Genomic DNA, 22,551 nt, shown 5'->3' on the forward strand with positions numbered 1-22,551 from the left:
TCTCCTGAGGGGGACAAAATGAGTCCATAGACAAGAAAATATAGACATTAAATGGAAAATGATTACTAAAAAGAAGAATGTTAGCTTCCTTGAAAGAAGTGACATTTGAACTGAGTTTTGAAGGAAGTTAGAGATTCTAACTGGAGGGAGAACATTATAGTCATGGTGGACAGCTTATACAAAGGCAAAAAAAAAAAAAAAAGGAGGTAAAATGCCTTCCAAGTGGCTAAATTTGTCTTAAGTGCAGTATGGTTAGAGGAGAATAATATGCTATAAGACTGGAAAGGTAAATTGGAGACAGAATGAAAAGGGCTTTAAAAAGAAAAACAAAAAAGAGTTTAGTTTTTGTCTTAAATATAAAGGAAAGCTTTCTTGAGGAAGAAGCGACGTGATCAGGTCTGTACATCAGTACATGTGAAGGATTTACTTATGTGAAAAAAAAATTGGGAGAAAGGAGAGACACAAGATGGGGAAGTCACTTAAAAGGTTACTGCAGGGATCAAGGTCTGATTCATGTGAGTGTAGAGAAAGGGATAGATGCACGATTTATTTTTTCAAACAAAATCAATGAGATATGGCAATGCATTGGATGTGGGGAATAAAGGAAAGTGAAAAGTTAAGGATCATGTTGAGATTCTGAACTTGGGTAATTAGAAGTATGAGGGTATCCTCAGTAGAAATTAGGAAAATTTGAAAGGGGGAAGAATTTAGGAGGTAAATAAGGGTCTATTTTGGGCATGTTAGGATTAAGATATCTACAGGAATCATCCACTTGGAAAAGCTCAATATCCATTGGATTATGTTCAGAAAAGAGACCAGCACATATAGATATGCAAGTTATCTGAAAAAAAAATCTCTAGCAGTTCTTGAGATGACTGACTGAGTGCAGAGAAGATATAGCATGGAGCCCTGGAAAACACTCATACATAGAACTGAAGAAAAGAATGATGATTTGGCAAATGATACCGAGAAGTATGTAAATGAAAAATAGAGTAAGTTATCATGAAAATTCAGGATAGTATAGATTTCTACTTGAAGAAAGTGGTCAGCAGTGTCAGATAATTCAAGAATACTATGGACTAAGAAAAAAAAAAGCTATAAGATTTGGCAATTATTAGATGATTATAAGTCTGGAGCACAGTTTTAGATGAGTACTAGGGAAGAAATCAGATTGTAGTGGGCTAAGAAAATGGAGGCAACAAATGTAGAAATCTTGTTTTAAAATTAAGCCATGAAATGGAAAAGAGATAGAGGCCAGTAGTTTGAGAAGACAATAGGATTAAATGAAGGGATCTTTGTTTGTTTTCTAGAATGCAATAAATCTGGGCATATTTTTCAGCAATGGGGAATGAGCCAGCAAATAAGGAAGGTTTCTAAGAACTTTTCTTAGGAAAGTCACTTGCCTCAGTTTATCTCTTCATTCTAATCCATCTTCCATTCAGCTTCCCAGATGATTTTCTTGAAGTTAAAGGCTAACACATGCCTTTTGCTCAATAAACTTCAATGTCTCCATATTATCTCTGGGATTAAATACAAAATTCTATGTTTAGTTTTCAAACCCCTTCATTATCTGAGTTCTTTCACCTTTTCATTCCCCTTACACTCTCATGGTCTCCCACATGTTCTGCTAAACAGAAATGCTGAACTCCTTGCTGATCTTCACAAAGGATATTCCATCTCCCTACTGTAATTATTTTCACTCACTATTCCTTCCTCCATGCCTGAAATTCCCTCCTTCTTTCTCTCCACTTCCTGCTTTCCTTACTATTCACCTGGCTTCTCCCTCACTTCTACAAGCATTTCCTGGTGGGCTCCTTAGGTTTCTACTCTAAGATATCTATAATTTTTCTATATAGTAATAATATCTTGTATACACAAAGCAGTTTACATATTGTTTCCTCCATGAAAATGTGAATTTCTTGAGGAAAGGGACTGTTTTGGGCTTTCTTTCTATCTCCAAAGCTTAGTATAATATTTGACATATAGCAAGTGATTCATAAATGATTGTTGACTTTACTTGCCTTGGAAAGTAAAGACAGTTGGGTATTTGATCTATTCAAAGAAATACAAAGAAGAAACTCAAAGAACAAAATTAATTCTAAGTTCCACCAGCTTGCCATCATCCTGATTGCTTCTAAAATCTACCCAAATCAATTCATTTTCACATTATCAGCTAGGTAGTGCAATGTATAAACCACTCAGACTGGAATGTCAAAGAACTGAGTTCAGATTTAGCCTCAAATGTTTACTAGCTCTATGATCCTGGCAAGCTCCTCAGCCTCAATTTCTTCCTCTATAAACTGGGAAAAATAATACTGTCATGGTTGTTATGAGGACAAAAGGAGATAATCCCTTCATCCTAAATACCATATATATATACTAGTTATTATTATGATGTAGTATATATGTAAGTATAGTATATATGTATGATATATGTAGTATGATGTATGATGTGCCTTCTTAATATTTTTTATGCTAAAATATATGAAAAGTTAAGAGGGAATTCAATTTATTCATTCATTTAACCTAGATTTTACATCTACTCTCCCCCTTCCCCTCCCCCCCCCACATATACATATATGGGTAGTCTGGAAGTGAGTGGGTGGAATAGAATGTAAATATAAATGACACAGTCCTTAATTCTAGTAGAGAACACAAAACATGATCACAAATAGCCATAATATTTGTTATAATAAATAAACTTAACAAATGTCATAAGAAACACTCATAGTTCTATGATGGTCATAAGAGACCTTGAGAATAAAGACTTTCATTTTTGTATTCATTTCTCTAATACTGTATCTGACATATAAGAAACCCTTAATGTTTATTGATTAATTACAGAGAAAGATAAATTCTAGGAATTTTTTTAGGGGGGACCTGGAAAACCATTATGGTGAGGGGTGGATTTGATTTTGGTTTTAAAGGATGGATAGGATTTGGACAAGCATACATGGGGCTGTGGAGGTCATTCCAAATAGAACAGTATGATCAAAGACTTGACAGGCTAGAGACAGAGCCTGAAATGCATATTTGGGGAATGATGTTCTAGTTCAATTTGGTTAGAATAAAGGATCAATTAAGAGAAATAGTAGAAGTTAAGACCTAATTATTACAACCATGAAAATCAGGCTGTAGAGTTAGTAATGTATTCAATAGGTAATGGGGAATTGTAGAGGGCTGAAACTCTTGAGTCGTTGCACTGAGGTCAGTTCAAGCATTTAGGACTAATTACTGATTGGATAATACTCTATGGGCATATGCTTGGAAAATGGTCCTTCCCACTATCCTGTGCTGGCTCAATGATTGGTGTATACAGAGGATTGTAGGAGGGACTAGGGAGTGGAGTAAGACTAGCGAGAGTCATTCTTTGCGGTAGAAGAGGAATAAGGCGATTGCAGAGATTCTGCTTCCATCCTGTTCAATCCTGCATCTAAAGACCAAGAATAAAGACTAAGGAATTTTGCTTATCCTGACTCTGGCTGATTCTAGGGAGTCTGGGGTGCTAGTGTGGTAGTCACAGGGAACCATTATCTTGGGATTCTTATCAGTTTCAAATTTGATGAAGATAACCAATGCTGTATAGGCTATATCAGTAGGAGAAAAACTAGAAGGGGAGAGCATGTCTTTGTACTATCCCATAAATTGTTTTCAATGTTCCCTTCCCCCCCCCCTTTTTTTTTTGACAGGGATGTTACTCCTGGTCAGATATATCAATACCAAATTCAAGCTGTGGCTGGCACAGAAGTAGGGGAAGCTTCTCCTCCTCTCATCCATATCCATGGAACCCCCTACTGTGGGGATGGCCAGGTGACAGAGTAAGTACTCTTTCCAGTAGAAACTTTTGAGCATTCTTGGTTGCATTATCAAGGATTTTTAGCTTAAAGTTTGAGTTTTGACAAATTGTGTGGAATTGGAGTAAAGTAAGACATGTCAAACTTTTTAGTTTATCATAGATTCCAAGAATCCAGAGCTTATAATAGCAGGTTGCCTCCCTTTAGCTTTTGGGAGTTGATCTGAATTCCTCATTTTTAAGTTCACATTATTGGAGTAAATTTACTAGTGATTCAGTGATTCAGTGATTAAAAGAGGCACATAAATGAGAGAGAAGTTGAATTATAAGCTTCTACTTAATCACAATCTGAGAACTGACATATTGGCAAGATAGTATGTCAGACAGAACATTGAACTAGGTTCCAGAGTTGATTCTGCCTCTAACTAGCTAATTTACCAAATAGCTGGTGAGAAATCCAGCGGAAAAGAGTGTACCATCACACTGCTTTACAAATAGAAATATTTGTTCTTGTAAATTTTTCCATCCTATGTTATTGTATTTTGTTTATTTTACTTCTCCCATAGTTACCTAATAAAGCTCTCCTTGAAATGTCAAACTTATCTTTGTTAAATTGAAGGAGTAAGGATTTCTTTTTTCCATCCTCATAACTAGAGACAAAGAGTTGTGGGATATCTCTAAAGGCCAAGATGTGGTGATGGTTATTACAGAGGCCACATGAATATCAATCTTCAAACATTTGGGGAGCTGGACTTATTAGAAAGATGAAAACTTGTGATACAAAAATACTAAGATGGAAACATGAATGCTATTCCTTTATTATTTAAGCTATTTGCTAAGGTCATAGAGCTACCTTCTACCATAAAATATCCCAATGGAATTGGCTCAACCACTGGATTCTATAATGGCAGATGTCTCAGGTCAACAGCTTTCAAAATTTTCCTTTCAGGCTTACAGGACCAGAAGAATATCATAAGAAGAGTTTTGCATTATAATCATGGTGAAATAATTAAAGCTTTAGAATGTAGTGCTACAAAAGCCTTGTGATTGGAATAATTCATAAAGTTATGGAACATCTGACAAAGCATCAACAGTGTCTTTGTCAAATTGTGTAGTTTCTTCTTGCAGAACATTGCTATTGTATAGAAAACACTCAGTGCTTCAGGGTCAGCAAGCATTCTGTTCTCTCAGCATTATATAGTGAAGGGTAAGAGCCATAAGTAAGAGTTTATATTCATGGGTAAAGCACTTGCACAGACTTGACAGTCAGAGAGTAACATGATTTTCTGGAACTTAAACACTCCAGAATGACATTTTTCAGTGGACAATGAAAAGTCAATTGCAGTTTGCTTTCTCTGGGGAAAAAAAATGGAAGAAATGGAATAACCCCAGAGAAATTTAGAGTTCTAGCTATTCATGGCTTCAATAACCCTTATGATTTATAAAAGGAACATCATAAGTATTGATAGCCATCTAATTAGGTGACATTTCAATTTAATTTTAAAAATGCTCTTTGGATTAAATTGAAAGGGGCATAACCTTCTCCATACATTTATTTTCAGTTAATCTCATGATCAGATTTTCAGTAGAGCATAGTATCACATCTGGTATCTTCCAAAGTATTATTAAGTTCAATGAAGTATTGGGAAATATCAGGGGTCATACAAATTCTGAACTATGGATATTTAAATCAGTATCACAAATCTTTTCTCATGCCAATCCATATTCTGTTTGGCTTTGTAAGTCAGCTTCCTAAAGCCCAGTTATCTATCTATACTGTCACTTCTTGACTCGATCAACTTCATTAGCTCCTTCAGGATCAAATATAAAATGCTCTGGTATTTAAGGTTCTTTATAACCTCCCTCCCTCTATTACACACCTTTTCAGTCTCCTTTATATCTTATCTGACCCTCTTCCCATTCTGACTTTTTTATAATTCCTGGAATAAGTCACTCCATCTCCTGACTGGGCATTTGTCTAGAATGCTGTAATTGTATAAATGGTTCTCCTCCCTTCATTTTATATCAGTTCATATAATTTATGAACTTTTTCCAAGTTCATCTAAAAATATTCCTTTCATTTCTTATGGGAAAATATTATCCAATATAATTCATAAGCTATAATTTGTTCAGTTCCATTTCACTTCAGAATCACTTCCTTAGTTTCCAATTCTTTGCACATATATTCTGCTCTTGTTAGACTTTTGATGAGGAGTGTAATTTTCAGTTCAGAGATCACAATTTAGAAGGATGTTGATAAGCTGGAGAACATGCAGACAAGGACAACCAGAATGGCAAAAGGCCTTAGATCCAGGTCACATCAAGCTCATTTGAAGATATTTAACCTAGGGAAGAAAATTGTAAATTGTAAAATTGTAAATTTTTTCCATCCTATGTTATTGTATACTGTATATTTTACATGTATATTGTATTGTATAGGAGAGAACATGCTAACTAATTTAAAGCAATTGAAGGACTGACACATGAAGAAGTAATTAGGTTTATTGTCTTTAGTCCATGAAAGAACAACAACAAGCATTGGGTATGAGTTGAAAAGAAGAAAATTTAGCTCTGATGTCCAAAGTCTTCCTAATTATTAAAGCTATCCATGTGTTTGTCTCAAAAAGTGGTGGGTCCCCTTTTCATGGAGATCTTTTAGCAGAGACTAGATGGGATTTAGATTTAGGATTAGGGTGCACATTTTAGGGTTTAAGATTAGGTTTGGGGTTAGGATTATGATATTGGCATAGATAATTATGTTTCAGTGGGAATTTCTTCCTGGATTGCCACCGAACTACTTTCTAATTCTTAAATGCTAGGCTTTTATGAACTGTGTGATAAACTATTTAACCTCTCTGGGTCTCAATTTGCTTGTATGTAAAATTAAGAAATTGGGTTAAGTGACCTCTCAGGTCCCATTAAGCTTTAAATCTCTGATTCTCTGAAGTCTCTTCTTCCTCAAATAGCGTAGATAATAAATATGTTGAGGTTTGAAAGGAGCTTAGTAACTGGTCCAAATTCCTCCTCTCTTAAATGAGGAAACTAAAGACAAAATGGTAACATGACTTGCTAATAGTCACTGAGCTTAACCTGTAACCAAGGTTTCCCGATTCTTACTTATCTTATTTAAATACAGCAGATATTTTAAAAAAAAATTGTTGATTTATACAAACTGTTTTAAGAAACAGATAATTATTTTATTAGTTTATTTTAATTTAAGTTAAATTGGATAATGTTATCATAATTGAACAAGCAATATATTTTAACTTGTTTCATAACAAAGACCAAAGGTAAAGTCATCATTTCTCATTCCATTTCTCTTAGGAATCTGGGAGAAGAATGTGATGATGGAGATTTGCTTGATGGAGATGGTTGCTCTAGAAAATGTGAGAAGGAAAAAGGTTTCAACTGTGTAGGTAAGGTTAGAACATTTTCCTCAGGGGTGTTTTTGGATCCTTTTTTTTTTTTTGTCAGTGAAAATGAATTCTTGTTTTCATTCTTGTTAATATTAGCCATTCATCGAGGAGGAGCATAAATATTCATCCATTTTGTTTATGACAGTATTATTATATTTGAGTATGACAAAAAAAATTAGAAAGGAAGCTTGAACATAATTTTCATTTAGTATTGATTTACTTCATAAACATTAGACACACATTGTGTATTGTACAAAACATATGTTTGATATGATCTTTAGCTTATAGAAATGCAGAACTTCAGTAAAGAAATAAAGTACATCTGTTGCAGTGGATAGAGTGTTGAGCCTGGAGTGAGGAAGATTTCCCCTCCTGAGTTGAAATATGTACTCCAATGCTTAGTAGCTATATATATTAGGCAAGTCATTTAATCCTGTTTGCCTTAGTTTCCTAAGCTATAAAATGAGCTAAAAATAGAAAACCACTCTAGTATCTTTGAAAAGAAAACTCCAAATGGGATCACAGAGCATTGGACAAGATTAAATTGACACAACCACCAGCACAACCACCCTCACAACGGTTAAGTCCAACCTTTGGTTTAGTTCAGGAATATTCTCTACAGTATTCCCGATGAGTGGTTGTCTGGGCTGTTCAATTCAATTCTATAAATATTTATTGTATGACTACCATGGTACAAGAACTGAGTCATGTGCCGGGAATATGGAGACCAAAAATGTGCCATTCCCTGTTTTTATAGAGAGTTTACATCATGTTTGAAGGGAAAGAGTATATACACAGATCAATAAAAGCAATATATATATATATATATATATATATATATATATATATATATATATGAAAGAAAACAAGTATTGGGGGATGGAACACCTAAACAATAGGTTGAATGGTAAAAGACTTCATGGAATAGATGGCACATTATGTCAATGAGAATGGTTCATTGAAAGGAAGTCTAGATTTTGTCACAGAACCTGTGTTTTGATCTTAGCCTTGCCACTTACAGATTATGGTGTACTCTTACAAATCCTTTAATTTCCTCATTTTCTCATCTATCAAATGACTGGGTTGAGTGAGATGGCTTCTAAGAATCTAAATGGCTTTTGGATCTAAATCTGCGATTCTAATATTCAATTCTGTGAACTAAGCCTTAACTGGAACTACAGAATCTAAATTAAAGAGAAAAGGAGGGAAAGCTTTCTAAGCATGGGGGACAGTCTGTGTGGAAAGGCATGGAGATGGAAAACCTATGCAGGAATTAGTAAGTAAATCAATTTATAATGAGAAGTCAAGAAAGATAGGCTGGTGCCATATTTTTGTATTATATCCTAGGGACAATAAGGATTCTTCTTGCTCAGGGGAGTTAGACTTATGTTTAATAATACCATTTTAGCTGCTGTGTGGAAGATGATTTAGAAAGGAGAATTTAGGCAAAGAGACCATTTAGGGTGCTTTTGAAATAGTTTAAATGAGAAATGATCAAGGACAGAACTAGGGTGTGAGTGGAGAGAAGGGGAGAGACCCATGATACAATGTAGACATTGATCTACAAGACTTGTGAGAAGAGAACAATAATATATATAATAAATAAAAATTATAGTACTTTAAGGTTTGAAAAAAACCCAACTTTATTGAATCTTATTTTATCCCTAAATTAAGCCTCGGCTGTATATATTATTATTTTTCCTATTTTACAGATGAGGAAACTGAAATAGAAGTTGTCACTTGCTCAAAATGATACAGTTAGTATCTGAGGCAGTATGTTCATTTGGGTCTTCCTTACTTCAAGTCCAAAGTTCTATCAACTGTGTGCCACCTAGCTGAGATCCTAAGATTATAGATTTCTAACTGGAAGGGACTTAAGTTCACCATTTTCAAAGACATTATATTTCATTAAAAAAAAAAAAACTGTTCAGATATGGAAAACTTAAAATGAACAGATGTTTTCTTCCCTTCCAATATTTTGTCCTTGTTCTGTTCTCTGGAGCTATACAAAATAAATATCATCTGTTTCAAGTAAAAATTATTATTACCATTAAAGACAATAATGATTAACACTTCTATGGTACTTGCTATGTATGTATTATGCATTGTGCAAATTGATAGTCCTTCAAATATTTCAAGACAGCTATTATGTTTCCCTCTAAATCTTACCTTCTGACTAATTGGTTCTTCCCTTCCCACCTACCTATCCCATACACATACAGGCCTCTCAGATCTTTTTTAGGTGAAATGATTTTGAATCCTCTCACCTTGACCTTGTCAAGTGCTTTAAACATCCTCTGCTGCTCAGTTCTTGTGAAGAATTTGCTTTATAAATCTTACAGTTATGAATCTGAAATATTGACTGTTATTTGTCTCTCCTAAACTGTGTGCTGGAAGCAATCAGTTAGAAGTGGACTGACCACCTCTGTGTAGAGGAGAAACCTCATTTCCTTGGTACTGAGTTTTGGATTTCCATCCATTCAGCCTAGGATCTCCTTAATTTCTAAGGCACGCATATACCACACTATTATCCTAAGAAGTCATTTTCAATAGGTCTTTTTACATGAACTTTTTATGTTTACTATTTAGTCAAGTTTTGATTTTTGAACCTAAGAATATGGTTATATATTTTACTCTTATTACATTTCATTAGTTAAATTTATCCAGCATTAAAATCTAAGAGTAATAATATAATAATCATATTATTATTATTAATACTAAATAATACTGTTTAAAGTCTTCTAGGGAAGCAGATTCTGTAGCTTCTCAAAGTTACTTTTTACAGTAAATGGTAAAATTCACAGTCAAGTCTAATATTTTAAAAAGAACCCAGGATAAAGTCCCATTTTGCTCTATCTCAAAATACTAGGTAAAATGAAACAGAGCTGGAACTAGGGTGAGGTGATCAAATTTTTGTCTAAGAGCACTGAAAAGTTCAAATTCTTTTTTGAAAAAAATTTTTTTTGATTTCTTTATACTGGACCTATGATTTAATTGGCTGAGGCACTCATCACCCATTGGGGTCAATGACTTCCTCAAGGGACATGATTTGATCCAAATTGGTGTGATCAACCAATCTGAGGGTAGGGAGATGAGTCAAAGCCACCTTCCTTGAGAGCCAGTTGGAAGGGTTATCTTCCACATAACATCATTCCTCTGCTTCATTCTCTTCCACTCTTGTGTAAGCTCCCAGTCTTTCCCTTTCTACCCACTTGGAGCATACAGAATGATTATGATCCAGTTTCTACCTGAGTACCCACACCAGGCAGTGCAAAAACTACATTGAGAAAATTCTCCAGCCCCAGGAAATCCCCAATCTGTCCAGATCATCTTGTGGATAAAGAATGTGTTATTGAGTAATTCTGAGATCCAAAGTCATTGTTAGAGCCCCTTTGCACAGGATTGTATGAACATTGCTACCTTGAAAATGAGCAAATCACGCTTATACAAACAGTGTATGTCAGAGAGAGGATTTAAACAGATCTTCTGGACCAGCAATTTATCTACTTTGTCATGTTTCATCCTTTTTAAGTCTTTATTTTCTTTAATTCTGAACTTAAATACCAAATAAAAAGAGCATTTCCATGTACAAAGTTCAACAAAGAGAACTTTAAATACACAAGCTATTATTTTTAGCTCGTTTTTTCCTTTATGAATAGAAAACATCCAACATATAATTTTCCTGCTTGCCTGTTTTTCTTCTGGCTTTCTTCTGGTTTCTTCTTTGTGTTTTTAAAAAGTGCTCCTTATTCTCATTTTTTCCCTTTTTAAAAAGAATCTTTTAACAACTCTCCTCCCCAATACCCCTCTCCCCATTCTAAAGGAAAAAAAAAAGAAAAAAAGAAACCTTTTTTTTAATGAACATACTGCTTCATCTTTCAAAAACAAAGAAAAGTGGAAACAAGCCTGGTGTGTGTGTGTGTGTGTGTGTGTGTGTGTTTAACACTTTCCTCAATTGAGGAAAATATGTCTTTGTCTCCTTAAAAATAACAATGGAAAAAATACTGAACATTAGTATAAAATTTAGAATGAGGTAGGAAGGTAGTTGAGGTAGTGAAACGTGCTAAATTTAGACTCAGAAAGAGCTGGATTTGAAAAAAAAAACTTGTGTCTTTTGAGCAAGAAACAAATTTTCTGTTTCTTAGAGGCAGCTAAATGGTGAAGTAAATAGAATTTAGGGCCTGGAGTCATGAAGATCTGAATTCAAATTCAGCCATTAGCTGTGTGACCTTGGATAAGTACCTTAACAGATTTCTCTCAGTTTTGTGTAATATAAAATGGGGGAAATAATAGATTCCCAGTTATGAAGATAACATGAGGTATTTATAAAGTGATTAACATAGTGCCTGCCACATAGTAAGTACTAATATAAATGCTAGTTATCATTCTCCTTCTCCTCCTTCTCATCATCCTTACTAATAATCCTGAGTCTTAGTTTCCTCTTCTATAAATAGGTTTAATAATAACACCTAACTAATAGAATTGTTCTGAGCACTGAATTAGAGATTATATTATATATTTGATCTAAATAACAGTGCTTATTTCAGTTACTTGATTAAATTGGTAGTTCATGGAGTTCATGAGCTATATCTCCTTTACACTTAGCTTTTCAGAAGTCTAATGGAAGTTATCACCAATGGGACTATGATTCTTTACTCATAATAGATAAGCTCTGAGTTTTAAAACATCTCAGTATTTTTTTCTGTTTGTTTTCCCAAAAGCAGTTGGATGAGCGATTCATTTAATGCCTTATGCCCTTTTTTTCTTTTTTTTTTTGAGTGGTGATTCTATTGATAATACTGGCTGGTTTTCCCAAAGGGTTTATATTCTATAAAGTATGTAACTTCCCAAAAAAAGACAATTACTCAAATTGGGTACCAGGGCTAGGCTAACTTGCGATCTAGGATCCAATTTCAGAGTATGTCTTGGTTATAATAAAATTATGACATTACAGCAAACTCTTGTTATTTGAGACAATGTTATGTGGGATATACTTGCAAATAGTTATAGAAAATGAGTGTCTGAATAGCTGTATGGGTTCCACATATACATCTTTCAACTAACTAATCAAAGGAAGCTTAATTATTTGGCTTCTATGTTTAATAATAGGTATCATCACTACCTAAATTATAAGTATGGTGTCTAGTATGATTAATGGGTTGAAATCAATTTAATTTAAGAGAAATTATTAATCATCTCTAGGACTTATAATAGTAGTATCATTTATATGGCACTTTAAGGTTTATAAAGTATTTTGCAGATATATCTTGCTTTTTCCTTTCAACAACCCAGGGGGGGCAAATGGTATTATACTCATTTTATATTTGGAAAAACTGAGGCAGAGATTGTCACACAGATAAGAAATGAATTTAGTTCTTTCCTACTCCAAATATGACACACTAACCATCATACCACCATCTTATCTTTGTAAAGCTAGTCTTGAAAAATCTTTTTAAGTTGTGTTTGGTATCACATCCAAGTAGACCCTTTCTATGGTACTGGTCATCCATTTCCCATTTGTTTTCCATAGAAAGTGCTCAAATCTTCTGTTTCTAATACCACATATCTTGACAGGGGAGCCCAGCCTATGCTACATCTATGAGGGAGATGGGATATGTGAGCCTTTTGAGAAGATGAACAGCATCCTAGACTGTGGCCTCTATACTCCCAAAGGATACTTGGATCAGTGGGCCACTCAAGCCTATACATTTCATCAGGACAATAAGATGTGCCCTGTTTCCTTGGTGATTGGGGAACCTCTTTCCAAGGTAAGTCTAGTCCTATAAGCAGAGTAGTCTGTAAGCAAATTAGTTGAACTCTATCTTTGGTATTTTTGTACCCATTTTCCTTTCTCCTGAATGTCTTTATTTCACCTATCTTGGGTATACCTATTCTGCAAAACTTCTCTAATGACCCATCATAATCCTTGAAAAAGTCTTAATTGATAAGATACTTCCTTCTCTTAAGTCAGGTGTATGTTCTTGAAAATCAATACATCATCAGGTACAGAGGAATGATTATTTAATAGTGAAATCTGGAATATTTCACTACAAAGTACGGGTAAGAATTTGGTGACAGAAAGCTATGTTTGGTGCCTTTCAAATCATCACACACCTTCTTTGTCAGATCAGTTCTGTTTGTGATTTGTCTGTCTTGCTAAGAAAAAAAGGAAGATTTACTTCTGATGGCTAAGTCAAGTTGTGCATTAGAAGAATCAATTGTCAAAACAGCTATTGTATTTGAATTGGGCTCCATTCTTAGGAAAGATTAGACTCACTATTCTCTCAGTTGCTGAGACAAATTATTGGGGCAAAGGATTTAAAAGAGAATGGTTGGAGCAATTCTGGATTGATACTATCATCCACTTTATCCTTTTCAGAGCTCAGATTAGTTAATGGATTTGAAGGGCTAGTTCATAAAAGAGGAAGCTGATTTGTGTTGTAGAATCTTGGAGGACAGAACCAGAAGCAATGGGTAGATGTTTCAAAAGAACAGATTTAGCCCCCATGTTTCCTAACAATTAGGGTCTGTAGCTCATCTTACAAATAAGGTGTGTGATGATTTGAGGCCCAAAATGTGGCTTTTTGTCAGCAAATCTATACCCATACTTTGTAGTGGGATATTCCAGATTTCACTATTAAACAGTCATTCCTCCAGACCTGATGATGTATTGATTTTCAAGAATGTAATTTAAAATACATATGACCTAAGGGAAGGAAGTATCTTATCAATTAAGACTTTTTCAAGGATTATGATAGGTCATTAGAAAAAGCTTTTGTAGAATAGGGTCTAAGATGCCTTACAATAGTAAGTTCCTTCTTACTAGAGGTCTTTAAGCAGATGCTGTTTGACAGTTTGTTGGAGATTTTGTGTGTGTGTGTGTGTGTGTGTGTGTGATTCTTGTCCAAACTGGTTGGACTAAATGCACTCTGATGTCCCAACTATGAGATTCTGTGGTTACTTCTGTGATAATACTTCCTGGAAAACAGACTGGGAATGAATCCTTCCTCTGACTTCTCTTCTGAACTACTTCTCCAGGAAACATTTAATATAAAAGGATAGATTCAATTTTAGCTCCAAAGTGATGTTTACCTCTTGGGAAGGAAAGGAAACTATTACTACTAATAGTACTATTAGCTACTATTTACATAATGTTTTACAAATATTATTTCCTTTTTTCCTCATGATAATTCTGGGAAGCAGGGAGTATTATTTTCTCCATCTTCCGTTTTACAGATATGAGGAAATAAAAGCAGGCAGAAGTAAAATAACTTGCCCAGTAAGTGTCTGAGACTAGATTTCAATTCAGTTGTTCCCGACTCCAGCTCCAGTGCTCTGGGCTCCTAGCTGTTGTGGTTTATGTGTATATATGTGTAGGGGGAAATGGTCACTATGGAACTTTTTGTAGGTAGAGTATTTTCTTTACTCTATGAGAAAATACTCATAATAACAATAGCTGGTACTTTTGAAATGCTTTATAGTTTATAAAACGCTCTAAATATCCACAAAGCTCCTAACAACCTATGCAGGGAGCATCACAGGTATTATCATCTTGCTCATTGCAGGTTGGCTTGGTGGATAAATGATTGTGCTCTGTCCAAAGTAGCATTTGAATATGGCAGAGAAATTGAACATCCCTACTGAAGGCAAGACATCACTAGTGGCTGGCTACAGCTGAGGGGTCAGAGCAATAGCAGTGTCTCACTCCATCCTTCTATCCATACAGAAGGACAGGAATTGGGCAGAGTGGTACATTTAATTCTTATTACCACATTTCATGGAAAGACAAATTAAACTAAAGCAAATGAAAAATGCTCATAAAATTGAATATATTTAAAGTCAAAGAACAACTAGATTAGTGACAGAACTCAAAGCCACAGTGTACGGAGATTAGTTGAAGAAAGCAGACATGGTTAATCCACCAAGGGCAGTCAAATGATGCAGCAGGTAAATACTGACCTGGAGTTAGGAAGAGTCCTCTTCCTGAGTTCAAATACAGTTTCAGATACTTACTAACTATGTGACTTTGGGAAAGTCATTTAATCCTGTTTGCCTCAATTCCTTAGCTATAAATTGAATGAGAGAAGGAAATGACACTACAGTATCTTTGCCAAAGGAAAAAAAAATCGAAATGGGGTTACAAAAAATCGAAATAACTGAAAACAATTGAACTGAACCCAAAGAATAAAAGAGTAAGAAGGGAGATAGAATTCTTTAGAATTTGAAGGGTTGCCTTGAGGGAGATAGATCAAATTTATGTTCCAGGGAACAGAACTAGGAACAGAGGATGGAAGTAGCAGAGATAAAGATTCCAGAGTAAGTTAAAGAAGGGAAAAAATAACTATCCTACCCTTGAGCTCTCTCCAAGTGGGATGGACAGTTTCAGAAAGAAAAGAAACTTTCTGTCCTGGTTCCTTGTCCTAGGAGAGCTTCAAGAGGAGGTTGGGAAACAGTTTTTTGAGATTGCTATATGAATTGGAATAGATGCCTTCTGAGGTCCCTTCCATAACTGGCTGGGAGTTTTTGATTTTCTAAGCTAAACAAGCTCAGTAACTCTTTAGTTTCAAACTAACAGCCTGAAGGCTTTATAAGCTACTACAAATTTTAATTAATTAATTAATTAATTAACTTGTTTGTTTGTTTGTTCATTTATCTATTTATGTATGCTTTTGTACCTTGATTCACATAGTTTACTCCTAGTCAAAAATCTTTATTTTTCTTTTATTTTTTTTTCAGGTTTGCAAATCCCAGCATCCCAAGTCACCAGAAGACCGTTTTCTTGCTGGTTGGTTTCCCTGTATAGCAAGTGAAGGGCAAAGAAAACAGCCTGAAATACAACTAGACAGAAATGAAAAGGTCTGGCTCAAGGTAAGTGATCTGAATTTTTTTTGTTTTGTTTTGTTTAGGTTGTTGATATACATACACCCATCTGGATGACGTTATTTTTCTCTGGAATGGTCAGGTATTTCCTTCCTTTTTTTGATCTTTATTTTTGGATTCTAAACATACCTAAATTTCCTGATTTATTTGATTAGTGATTTGGAATTAATTTCATGGAAGGCACTTGAATTCAGTAGTCCTCTGACCTGTTCTCTGGGTTACCAGTTATTTGAGTAGCATATTTAGTGGAATGAGTTATCTTTATCTGTAAATCAGAACAAAAATGTTTAGAATAAGTAAAAACACCAGAATCTTGAATCTGGTTACTCTAGAAATGTGGTCACATAGGGAAATTGCCAAATTACTCAGTGGGATACAGACAGTATAGAAACACTGGTTAATGAAAATGAATTTGGGATATTTTTAGGGAGAAATAGTCACTATGAAATTTCTTATTGGTAGAAAATATTTCAGCAAACACTTAGAAAGAAATCAGGAAATAAAAATTCAAAATGTTTTTTTTTATTTTGCTAAAAATGGTTCAAAGGGAAAAAATGGATTTGAACAGTTTTAGAAACACTAATATTCCTTCTTAAAGTGAGATGCCTATTAGATTTTAAAACTGAGTGATTTTGTAAATTTCCCTGACTATGTGCCTACTATGTGAAAGTCAGCAATCTGTGAAGGAAGATGTGAGACATGGACAACTGACTATAAGATAAAATAGAATATTCTAAGTTCTTAGAAGAGATATGAGCAAAGTGTTTTGAAGGCTTAGAATAGCCAAAAATCATTTCTGATTAGGAGAACTCTGGATTCATGGATTCAGTAGCATTCCTACAAGGCTCAGCTCAGTGCAAGTCCTCACTCCTCCCCCACTCCAGCAGTTGACTATGTCTTCCCTTCTTAAATCAGCTTCTATTCTGTGGACACCTTGTATATACCTTAATGTTTACCTGTGAGTTTACTGGGGTCAAGAACTATCTTTGCATTACTAATAAGGAATCCCCTGTGGGGACATGATAGAATAGGGTGACTGATGGGGAACGGGAAGACACCTTTTATATAAAGCTTCTCTCTCCAAATCAAAGGATCTAATCAGAAGGGCAGAGAGATGTGAGATACTGAGTTGATGCAGCAATGAACTTTCCCAGTGATGAATTTCCTGGGGAAGGAAGAAATCTTTATTTTATAGATTTGAAAGCTAAAGCTGAGAGAGATTCAGTGACTTACCCAGCCTCATACAACTAATAAATATCCGAAGCAAGAAGCAAACTATGTCTTTCTAACTCCATAACTATTCCTCTCACCATCTAAGTGCTTTCATATTTGTCACATCCTTCCTGACTCTTCTGTTTCTGGGTTGAACATCATTAAGTATTTCACCAGCCCCTCATTTGATCTGGTTTCTTGTCTCCTCACAATCTCTGTCAGTCACTGTCTTTAGATGCATTCCAACATATTCATGGTTTGATTTTGTTGTTGTTGTTGACTTGTATCAGTCTCATCCTACTCTTACCTGGAATTTTCTTGGCAAAGATAGCAAAGGAGTTTGCCATTTCCTTCTCCAACTCATTTTACAATGAGGAAACTGAGGCAAACAGGGTTAAGTGATTTTTAAAAGTCGCACAGCTAGTAAGTATTTGAAACCATATTTGACCTTAGGAAGAGAGATCTTCCTGACACTGCCCACTGTGACATCCTTACATAAATACTATGAAAGAATTTTGAGGCAGTTGAAGATAGAGTAGATGGAGAAGAAGGTAGGGAAGCATGTTCTCAACATGCTTACATTCTAGGCAAAACAGACACAAAGGAATTAGCTAGAGAAGCAGACAATAAATGCTTCTTGATTGGAGTACCAAGTGATATGTCAACATATGCAAAATAACACGTTCATGTTTATTTTCGTGGCAACTCTAAAAGAATCTCAAATTTGGACTGGTTTTACTCAAACCAGGATGGATAGCAATCCTAACAGAAACAACCACACACATGTGGGATTTTAAATAACACGTGCTACCACATCAGTGCTACATTATGGAAAGATGATTGCTTGGAGATTTGTATTGCACAAAGTCTCAAACTAATTATAGTCTTCTAAATAATATGTCTTCCCCTTCTTGCAGCTAGCCAAATGCTTTGCATGAACTTCCAGTATATAAATGGTTCAATGAAGCTTTATTTAATTATCCTTTGAAAAAATGGGAATCCCCAATGCCCAAAGTATCTGATAACATTTCCTTCTCTTTATCCATAATAGCACTGACTTTTGACCCTGGAAAATATTTAGTAGTCATTCCCTGATTTATAAAAAAGATAGATAACTGTTGACCATTTTCAAATGTTTTCTATACCATCTAAAACTTTAGAATAGGGTAGAAATCAGGTATATGCATTGAGCTAATGAGTAAGACAGATTAGTAGAGAAAAAATTGTGCAGGGAATTTGGGTCCTGGTTCTGGCTTTGCCATGAGCAGTATGACTTTGGTCAAAGTACTTAACCTCTCTGAAACTCAATTTTCCTATCGGTAAATAATAAGTAGGACCAGTTGATTTTTAAGATTCCTTCCAGCCTAACATTCGAAAGTTGAGTGAAGAAGGCATCTATTAAGTGCTTTAAAGTACTGAGGATACACATACAGAAATATAGATACTCTCTGACCTTGATGATCTTACATTCTGACAAGAGGAAAACGTATAAAGAAATAGTGATCAGGGAAAGGTATTTGGCCCAAAAAGAGATAGGAGTAGTGAGTATGGCCATGGGAAATAGGTTGACACCTCATTCAGTAACCCTGGCAGAGTTGACTTTAACATGTTTTATGCTTATTGAACTGGATTGGGTAGTCTGGGGACTAAGGAAGTTAGGGATATGACCAGAGAGGATGGAGGGAGGTGAAACATGGCCAATTTCCCTGAAAGCATTCTGAGAAAGGCGGTGACCAGTTATAGAAATTCTTTGTCAGAAGCAGGCAGGAACGTGAAATGTTCAAAATTTAGCAGAGAATAGTGAGGGAGACTCAGCCACTGCATCAGTGCTAACTCTGGGAGGCTTGTGCCAATAGACCATGATATACTCTGGGAAAAAGAAATAGTGGGAAGAGAATGAGATGATTTGAAACTTGGAAATGGCCATTTTCAGTAGCATAACGAAGAGAACTTCATCCCAATGCAAGTAAGAGTTGGAAGGTTTTTCAGGAGTTAATCAATGTGGTCATTGTAACTTGGGAAGATAGTGAGTTCTGTTTTTTTTTTTTTTTTTTTTTTTTTTGCACAGCCTGTGTGGGGCTTACTTGGTTCAAGTATTTGCCCAAAGAATATATGATGTATGATGAGTTTTGTTATTGCCTGAGATAGGTATATTGTGGGGGTAGGATTTGTCTTGCCCATTAGGGACCAGGAAATCCAGCAATATGGAAACCAGGAGCAGTTTATTTACTCAGGATTTTGGCAGTTTCAAAGGAAGGTTCTTAGATTCATTTTTACCTGGTATCTGGAGCTTCTAACCTGGCATTAGGGTCTCTTGCTTGAAATTTAAATGGACTTTATAACAGAGATAAATAAGTTAATGCTGAAAACATTAGACCCAAACACTGGGTGCATTTAAGCATTTAAGGGAAGGGCTTGTAACTTAATGGGAAACCCCCAAAGGAACTTGGAGCAATAATGGAAGGGTGAAGGGTAGAGTCCACCTCCAAGATTCAGACAGCAACTGACACTTGCAAAACTATGGTAGCTCAATTTTATTCCCAACCCCACAATCACTGAAGTTCAGAATGGCCTCTCCAAAATCAGACAGGAAACAGCAAAGGAAGGAAAGGGTGGGATCAAAACTATGGACATTGCCAGGGGACTTCAGCCATGATTTTCGGGCCATGGCAGAAGGAAGGATTTTATGTTGGTTTTGTGAAAGTCTGCTCCTTGAACTTGGCACATAGCTGCAACCAGCTCTTGTAGGTGTCCCAGGTTTTATGTTTACTCCATGCTTCAGAGGAATTCCAGGGTCAAGGCAGTCCAGGCATTTCATAAGGAAGGGAGGAAATATGCTCAAGTCTGATTGTTTTTTCTTCCTCTGAGGTCACAGATAGGGAGGGGTCAATCAGTTAAGAAAATGAAAGATTCAGGGCTCCAGATTAAAAGGATATAGAAAAGGAGAACTGGATTCTCAGGTAGAAAAAAGAATCCATGGTCAGGACATATATGATTTGTTGAATCATGTAGTCGTATAGTCCAGAAAAAAACTGGACTCCTCCAACCCTCAAAACATTTTTTTTCCAGACTAGGCTTTTTCCCTCTCAGAGGCAGAAGGATATACCTGATATATAGACCTTGGCCTCTGATAAATTTAAGAAAAGTCATCTTAGGTTATGCTTGAGTTCTGACTAGTCTCTAAAAATGGCACCAAAAATTTCCCTATATGGCTCAATTGATAGTGTTGGCTTTGAGGCTATGACGACCCAAATTCCAAACCTGCCTCACACATGTACTAAGAAAATTATTTAAATCGTCCTCAGTCTTAATTTTCTCATCTGTAAATTGGGAATAAGGTTATTACTCTTCTCACAAGATTGTTGAAGGGATCAAGTAAACTACTTTACAACATTGTAAATGCTAGCTATTTTCATTATTGTTACAATTATCATCAGACTCCTGTCATCAGGCTTTTGATCCAATTCCTTTTTTGAACCTGCAGATAGAGCAGCTCATACCACTTTGTAATCTTTGATTTGGAGGGAATTCTAAAAGTGGTTCAGGCCCTTGTGTAGATGTAGTCATCAGAGTAGAGAGCAATATCTCAGTCATGGACATCCCATGGTTTTGTATAATGGTAGTAGCCTATAATTCTGATTACCCAGCTACTCCCTTATTTCCCTTAACTCCTTCCTGATCTTGCATTAGAAATACATTATTTTTGAATTCTCTGAGAGATGGATGCTTAAACATCAGTGACCAGCTTAAAATTATGAAAGGCAGGATTTTTAATATTGAGACCCTGTGAAATTTTTTAGTCTCTCTTCATGTGACCCTCTGGTTTACCTGTGGCATATAAGATAGAGCTCAAAGCAAATGGGATTGCCATTGGAAAATTTGGCCCAGCATGTTCAAGATTTATTTTTACTCACTGGCCTCTATGACCCAAGTTCTTAGCTTATACATACAGAGGTGCCATTTGTTAAAGACAGAGCTGAGAGGCCATTTTGTGATCTTAGGCCTATATATCCTTCTGCTCTCAGTTTGTACCTGGATTTTCATTTTTAATGACTTTCCTAACAGTTTTTTTTTCAACTGTATTATACAAGAATTTTATCATTAAAATTTGCTTCCCTCATTGTTTGTGTACAGGACAGAATACAATGTGTTTCCCCAACTGCAGAACTATAAGTAATTCACAGATTTATCCAAAAGATATTTTTACAGAATTTGTCCTTATTTTTATTTAGTATTCCATCAATTATATTATTAGAAGGGCCTTAGTTTCCTTGGCTTTTCTTTATTGAATCTTCACACTTTTATCAGTGAATACATAAATATCTGTGAAGTCTCATGCCCAACAAACAGTGATCAGTAAGTGATTTTTCCGTCTTCCTTTTACACATTGCTGAATCTTGGCTCTTTTCCTGCTCCTTCTCCCTTCTGATGTTTCTTTCAAATGTTCCTTCTCTTTCTAGATTCCATTGTAGTGGAAGAGATAACTTCCTAGATAATGATGATCAAGGACCAGAGTCAGGGTCTGAGAAATCATTAAGATGATCAATAGAACAATAAAGCAATCCATTAGCAATATGCATATCCCTCAGAGTTTTGTACTGCCCCCCCCTTACTCTCTCATCAGCTCACATGAATTTAATTTTCATCTCTGTATTGATGACTTTCAAATCTACCTATCTCAATCACTCTGTTCATCTCCAATCTCATATCTCCAATTAGCTTTCTGATAAAATAATTATCTTTCTCTCTAAACCCTCCATCCTTCCTATCTTTCCTATTCTATAGTAGATAACATTATCTTCCCACTCCCTCAGGCTCACAATTTAGGATTCATCTTAGACTTCTCACTATCTCTCAACCCCATAACAAACCTATTATTAAGGCCTGGGTAGTTCACCTCTGCAAGGTCTCTCAAATATTCTCCCCTTCTCTATTCAGACACCATGATCACTCTAATGTAGGCCTTATCACTTCACTCTTACACTATTGCAATTTCTTATGCCAGGTCTCCTCCCACTCCATTCCTTTCTCCATTCAATCATTAAAGTGATTTTCCTAAAGCTAAAGTCTGGTGACCTCCCATTGCCAAGCTCAAATACAAAATGCTCTGGTTGGCTTTCAAAGTCTTTCATACATTAACTATCTTCATCCTTTCCAATTTTCTCAGATATTACTCCCTGCCACATATTCTTCCTTCCACTGAAAATGACCTCCTGTGTATCCTATAAACAATACCCTGCATCTTGTCTT

General features: G+C 35.5%; 1 protein-coding gene across 1 annotated transcript in view; it reads left to right on the forward strand.

Annotated features, from left to right (window-relative positions):
• PAPPA2 (pappalysin 2) overlaps nucleotides 1–22,551 on the forward strand; it is a 363,317-nt gene that overhangs the window by 141,023 nt on the left and 199,743 nt on the right. Inside the window, exons 8-11 of the mRNA XM_003767459.3 lie at nucleotides 3,690–3,818; nucleotides 7,118–7,209; nucleotides 12,784–12,977; nucleotides 15,946–16,077. Of these exons, the coding sequence (XP_003767507.1) occupies nucleotides 3,690–3,818; nucleotides 7,118–7,209; nucleotides 12,784–12,977; nucleotides 15,946–16,077 (547 nt within the window). The remainder of the gene's footprint in view (nucleotides 1–3,689; nucleotides 3,819–7,117; nucleotides 7,210–12,783; nucleotides 12,978–15,945; nucleotides 16,078–22,551) is intronic.

This window comes from Sarcophilus harrisii, chromosome 4 (genome assembly GCF_902635505.1).
Source record: "Sarcophilus harrisii chromosome 4, mSarHar1.11, whole genome shotgun sequence".
Lineage (NCBI taxonomy): Eukaryota > Metazoa > Chordata > Mammalia > Dasyuromorphia > Dasyuridae > Sarcophilus > Sarcophilus harrisii.